This window comes from Alligator sinensis, unplaced genomic scaffold (genome assembly GCF_000455745.1).
Source record: "Alligator sinensis unplaced genomic scaffold, ASM45574v1 scaffold125_1, whole genome shotgun sequence".
NCBI classification, from domain to species: Eukaryota; Metazoa; Chordata; order Crocodylia; family Alligatoridae; genus Alligator; species Alligator sinensis.
In genome coordinates this window covers 1581116-1587489 of record NW_005841893.1, presented here as the reverse complement: position 1 = coordinate 1587489, position 6374 = coordinate 1581116, and the positions used below count along the sequence as shown (strand labels likewise).

Below are 6374 nucleotides of genomic sequence, written 5' to 3'. Positions count from 1 at the left end.
TGGGGCAGCTACGGGCAGCCACAGAGCCTGGGCTGGGGGGCAGGGGCTTTGTGTGGCGGGCAAGGGGCAGCAGGGCTGGGGGGCAGGGGTTTTGGGTGGGGGACACAAGGCAGCAGGGCTTGGGGGAAGGGGGTTTGGGTGGGGGAAAATGGCAGCAGGGGTGGGGGGCAGAGGCTTTGGGGGGGGTCAAAGGGCACCAGCTGGGCATCCTGCCACGTAGCCCTTGCCTTCATTTTGTTTTTCTGGCATGCCAGCACTCTGGCACCTTCCAAGGTAGGCATTGTGGTAGGCACTCCGGCCAAAAAACGCTGCTTACCCCTGATCTAAACCAACCAGCAGTACTTAAGGCTGACAATAATACCTTGTTATATCTGTTGGTTAAAACTAACTTTGTATTCCATGTGTGCATGAGAGTGAAGCAGATGAGACTAATGTTTTGCATTTGCAGTTCTTTCCTCCCCTGTAATATGTTCATATTTGCTTGTCTTTTTCTTTTACAGATAAAGAACTCCTGACTCATGAAGGGTATTTTGTTCCTGATCCCAGTGGGTATCCAGTGACCAACTCAGTGGCAAGAGGGGATGTAGCTTGTTTCATGTTGTGTCTGCTTAACAGTAATGAATGGATTAAAAAAGGAGTGGCAATGTGCACAAAATAGAAGTGGCATTCCCTCTGGGTAGGACAACATTAGCCCCAGTCCTGTAAATGAGAAAGCATCAGCACAGACCTTCAAACACTCATGGCATGCATATGAACTAAATTACGTCCAAATGCCCAGATCCCCAAAATGACTTACATAGCTGAAGTGTGAGGTAGGTGGGATTTAGTTAAGTCTAAGAGAGCAACTTTTAAACCCCACACCTAACCTCTTAGATGCCTGAAAGTCTATATTCACTCAAGTTTGCATGGTGAAGTGACCTAAGTACCTAGAGCTCAGCATACACAGAAAGGATGCCATTTTAGCAGCGTTGAACAACTTATTGCATATCTCAGGGTTAATCTTGTTCAGGATCCTCAAACAAGGTGTTCCCCTATTCAAGTCTGCTGAAGGGCCCAAGTCAGTAGACATGCTTAGAGCATGCCTAACACCCACAGAAAGTTCAGCTCAACATACAGCAGCTATAGCACCCTGATTTTAAGGGACAGTTAAAAAGACAATTAAGAGCTCAAGACTTGTCCCTCCTAAATGAGTAACCTAACCAAAATATCAGCCTAGGGATAAGAATTGTCATTCACAACTAACAACTGCCTGTCACCAGGGCTGACTTGTTTGGTCATGCTAGGCCTGAACAAGTCAGAGTAAACACACACAGTCTCTTTCTCTCTGCAGATTTCTTATGCATCTCTGTCTGGTTTCCTGACCACCTTCTTCTTACACACTGGCTCTTTTCTCTCTGTTTAATCAACTTTCATTCCCTCTACAAGTTCTTTGATTACTACCACCCAAATCTCCAGCCAGTCCCAATGCAGGCAAACCAACCCTTATCATCTCCAAACACACATTTAAGTTCTTGCCACAGGTGTAGCCCTAGGGTCAGAAGGCACTCCTAACCCGTGATAAATTTTCTGCTCCTCTTCAAAGGAGCCAATTTTCTCAGCTTTTGGCACTGACAGTATTCACTATTTTCAGTGCAGTAAGCTTTTCCCAGCACCTGCTTAATGTTTGAAAAGGATCCAACCCTTAAAAGTAGTATCTGCTACTCGTTAAAAAAAACAACAACCAAAGAACAAAAAAACTACACAACTTTTTTACTAGCTACTTCATGTAATTGTACATTTGTACCTTGTGGCAGAAATGCTACCACAAAACAAAACTTACCTCCAGCACCGGGACAGGGAGAAAAGTGGCAACTGCAGACTGCCACCAAAGATCAAAGACGCCATGGCAGCAACATCGCTGACAGCAAACAAGCTGAGCCTCTGCACGAGTGAGGAAAAAAGCGGCGACAGCAGTCTGCCACTGGGGATCAGGCACCTTCCCCACAACTGATGTGGGTACATTTTGTAGCTGCGTGCTGATACCAGTTTATCAGCTGGCCCTCAGAGCAGGGGATAAAAACCCCACTGACCCACATTCAGGGAGGACTGAAAGTGTGTCCTCCGGAGAGCCCAGGGGAACCTGAGATAGATGAATCCACCAGCAGGTGCGAGTGGTGACAACCGCAAGAAGTGGGATGCCCTACTAAGGCTGGCTCAGAGGAGCCAGAGTATATACCTCTCTCAAGACTGTGGACAATGCAGACAATGCTGGGAGAGACTGGGACAGCACAATGGTGAGCCTATAGAGAGAAAAAAAAAAAGAAGGAAGGATACGGAAGCTGAGAGTAGCCCCTGGAGGGGAGAGAGAGAGTACCGTGGGGTAACTTCCAGGGGGTGAACACTACAATGAGTAAGGCCAATGTAAGGCCTACAAAAGGACAGTATACCATCCAAATTGGGACTAAGATCAGATAAGGGCCAAAAGCCCAGCTATGGCAAGTTGCTTTTGCTTTAGCCTTGGCCAAAAACTAACATCATCACTGGTTGGCACAAAACGGGGTGTAGGGGAGGCAGAGCCCCGAGATGAAGGCCTAAGTGAGTGACCAAAGAGAAACCCAGGAGTAGCTGGATTATTGAACTTCTTCCCAGCAGTAATCCATACCAACAAAGACATGGCAGGAGAGAACCCCTGGGGATCCTTTTAGGAAACTTCACTGAAAGGTAAGCTGTTGACCTGAAAGGAGACAGCTGCATCTGAGCGGCCCAAAAAGGCAAAGCGTTCTAGTGAATGTCATGGGTGATTACAGGGGTGTAGGTTGTAGCCGTGTTGGTCTAAGGACATAGGCAGACAAGGTGCCTTGGGTGAATCTGATATCTTTTATTAGACCAACCCAAATAGTTGGAGAATAGTTATTAAGCAAGCTTTCGGGTTCAAAAACCCTTCGTCGGGCTAAGGAAGTTTCAGCAGTTGGTGTGTGCTCTTGTGATGCATGTCCCTCCTCCCCTCCCGCATCCATTTTTGATTGTCTGTACTTAGCCCAGGGGTCAACAATTTTTTGCATTGTGGGCTGAAGCTTGCAACCCCTGCTGCCCCTTGCTGCAGGCTGCAAATGTCTACCTGCTGGAGCACCGGAGTTGTCTGCATTTACCCTCATTGCTGATCCTGCGATGGTAAATGCAGGCACAAGGTAGCAGTAGAAAGGGCAGCAAGGTGCAGTTGCATACCACCTAGCTCCTCATGCCACCTCAGGCCAGGTCAAATCCGGATCCCACCTGCATGCCTTAGATTGCTGACCCCTGGTCTAAACACATTCATTCTTGGCCACTGTATATGTCAAAAGTAATTTTGTCAGGAATTTTCTGGTACTATCATGCCCACCAAACCAGCTAGGAAGGTTTTAAAGCAAGTATGATCTTTTCAAGCAGAGTATCCTTTTATTAATTCATAATTTATATCCATTAGAGAAAAAATAACACACTGTTCTAAAAACTCAATGGATCTGCAAAGCTGCTCAGAATTTACCATCAAAGCCTGTCTACATGCACAAAAAAGTTGTTTCTGTTGCCAGCTCCAGAAGAGAAGGGAGATTTGCACAAACCTCCTTGTATCAAGAAAAGGTGCCTCCATATAAAACACTGCTTTCAATAATGTAATAAATGTATTGGGGACCACAAGAAAAATGCCATACTAAAACCCTGGAACAGAATCAAACTAAACAATGGAATTTTTGTGGGCCTGATCTATCACTGAGTCTTTTGACTGGCTTCAAGGCAGCGAAAGCAGTGTCATGGTACATTTACATTCAATACCTTCACCAACACTAATGACCAGAATTAAGAACAGAGAAGCATTACTTCATCATTTGAGATAGTAGACTGCCCACTGCTTCCTCCTTGCTCTCTACACAGCCAGGCAAGCAGCCAAAGCCAGCCACCATCAATTGTCTCAACAGGAAGCTGAAAGAAAAGGGTGCCTAAATTAGAATCTGTTATACAACCAATATCCAGTCATAACCCTTATTACAGCACTAGCTCTTACAATTAAAAAAGAATAAGGCACTTGGGGTTATGTTGTTGGACAAATGTACCAGCATCAGAAAGTTGGAAACCATGATAGAAAATGTCTGTTAATAGAATATGAATGTTGAAAGACAAAGTTAAGCATTTAACATGTAGAAAAGTCCATACTGGACGTACATCACTGTGAACCCAGATTCAGCACTATGCCAATGGACCCTTATGGCCACATGGAGCCCTGTCCTTGATGGGACTCCATGTGAACACAGGGCTGGCACCTATGTACCAGTTATAATAACAGAGCCTATATGATACTATTCAGCACCAACAGTTTCAGGCAAATATATTAAGTTAGATACTTTTAAATATTAAATGATAGCTTTTACAGGGGAAACTGATCTTCACACTGGTTGAACTGAAACTTTCTGTGAAGCATAGTCTGTTCTTGGAGAGAGGGGTTTTGCCTAACTTCAGAACACTGGGTAGGGCTGCCCCACTGTGAGATCAAGCTTTCCATGTTTCACACCATTTCCCTGTTTCATTTGGTTGAGCATTAATGGATGTCCCTCTTCTCTCCCTCTTCTATCCTCCATACAGTGCATATAAAAACACAGTGATTAAGATTTATAAAATGTGCTTTTCTGAGCATTTTGCTTCCTTTTTTATTTTATTATTATTAGCTTCCTTTTTACACTCCTCCTTCAGTTCTCTAACAGCAGTATTTTAGTTAATAAATATTCCTACTTCTTTCCAATTCAAAAATGGCATAGGCCGCTTCACTTCAAGATTTACTTTCAATATAGAAGTGCAATCTCCCAGCTACTTACCCCAAGACCCTGTTCAGTCTAATACAAGACTTTCTTGCCTTCCATCAGAGATCTACTGTAATCAGAAAGAAAGGAAATCCTAGAATTATTAAGCCTGCTAGCAGGTTTGGATCTGGCTTGCAGCACTGTATTCTAACTCTTACATATGCAGCTTGTAACCAAAAGAGAGTACACAAGTATTGAGGCCCTGAGGCTATTTGGTTGGTTGGTTATGTCACCTGTTTGTTTTAATTATCATTACCAGAGATGTAACTACAAGGGTGTGCGCGTTCAGTGCCAGCAGTGGTGGCTGCTGTTCTTGACCCTCTTAAGTGAGTGACCAGGACTGGTGCCCTGATTGCCTACAACTTGCTTACACAAACAACCATTACAGTTCCACAAATGAGACTGAGTACAGAGGTAGTTACCAACATACCTTTCTCTTTAGAAAGGCCAGATAACTATTCTCAAGGAGCATAACAGTTAGGAACCACGTCCCAACTCTATGCTCTCTCAATTCAGATTCCTAAGTGAAGCCTTAATCAAAAGAGACCAAATCTTTCCCATGCTCAGCTACAGGGATAGAGCCTGACCACAGCTCCAAGGTCTGTATATGCCCCCAGAAGGCCCATACAATCCTGCAGAAAGAAGGGCCTCATGAGTGGCAAATTAGGCCAAATCCTAAGGATGCTTATGTGCATACTGATGTGAACACAGTGGACAGGAAGGAGTCAGTAACATTTGGGATGGGATGGGATGGAGATGGGAAAGAAAAGGGTGCCTATTGTTAAATGGCAGCAGTCAAGTAAACATTCCCGTTTTTATGGCTCTCCACTGGATTCTTTCTAATTTGTCTGTCTTTCTTGAAGTGTAATGCTCAAAGTTTGATAAAATAGTCCAGGTGAGGCTAGTGCTAGTGCTGACTAGAGTGGAAGAATTACTTCCTGTTGATTTGCATGAAATATTCCTGTTAATACCATCTAGTGTGCTACTGGCTTTTTTGGCTTTTTGCAACAACAACACATTGTTGACTCATATTCAGCTATACCCCTGGTACTGCAGCCTAATCAGTCATTCCCCAATCTATATTAAAAATGTGCATGCAATTGTTCTGTTCTAGATGCAGGACTTTGCACTTGTCCTCACTGAATTGAATTTAATTAATTTTGGACCATTTTTCCCATTTATTAAGGTAATTCTGAATTCTAATTCTATCCTCCAAAGTCTTTGCTACTCTTCCATGCTTTGTACCATTCGTAATTGAGCAGGCCTGATCTCACTTCATAGTAGGGTTGCCAACCTTCCAGGATTGCCTTGGAGTCTCCAAAAATTAGATATAATTCTCCAGTAGACTGCTGAGAGTCACCCGGGAGATAAATGATAGGGTATTCATTAAAATAAATATTAAATGTTGAATCAAATTTATACAGTAGTAGTAGCCCAGTGAGTTTTTAAAATGGAATAGTAATGTACATTTGCCTTCCTGAGTACAGTACAGTAGATCAGTCATTAATGTCATTACATCATATGATGAAACCTCCCAGAATGGATTCAAACAGAGTTGGCAACCTT

The 6374-nt window shown here is 43.7% G+C and overlaps 1 protein-coding gene across 3 annotated transcripts in view; it reads left to right on the top strand.

Annotated features, from left to right (window-relative positions):
• Window positions 1-2837, top strand: part of LOC106721859 (uncharacterized protein At2g34460, chloroplastic-like) — an 18423-nt gene extending 15586 nt beyond the window's left edge. For all 3 annotated transcript variants that reach the window (XM_014517147.2, XM_014517146.2, XM_014517145.2), the window contains one exon: window positions 501-2837. In XM_014517147.2, coding sequence (XP_014372633.1) covers window positions 501-658 — 158 coding nt within the window. In that variant the 3' untranslated portion in view covers window positions 659-2837. The remainder of the gene's footprint in view (window positions 1-500) is intronic.
• The last annotated feature ends 3537 nt before the right edge of the window (window positions 2838-6374 follow it).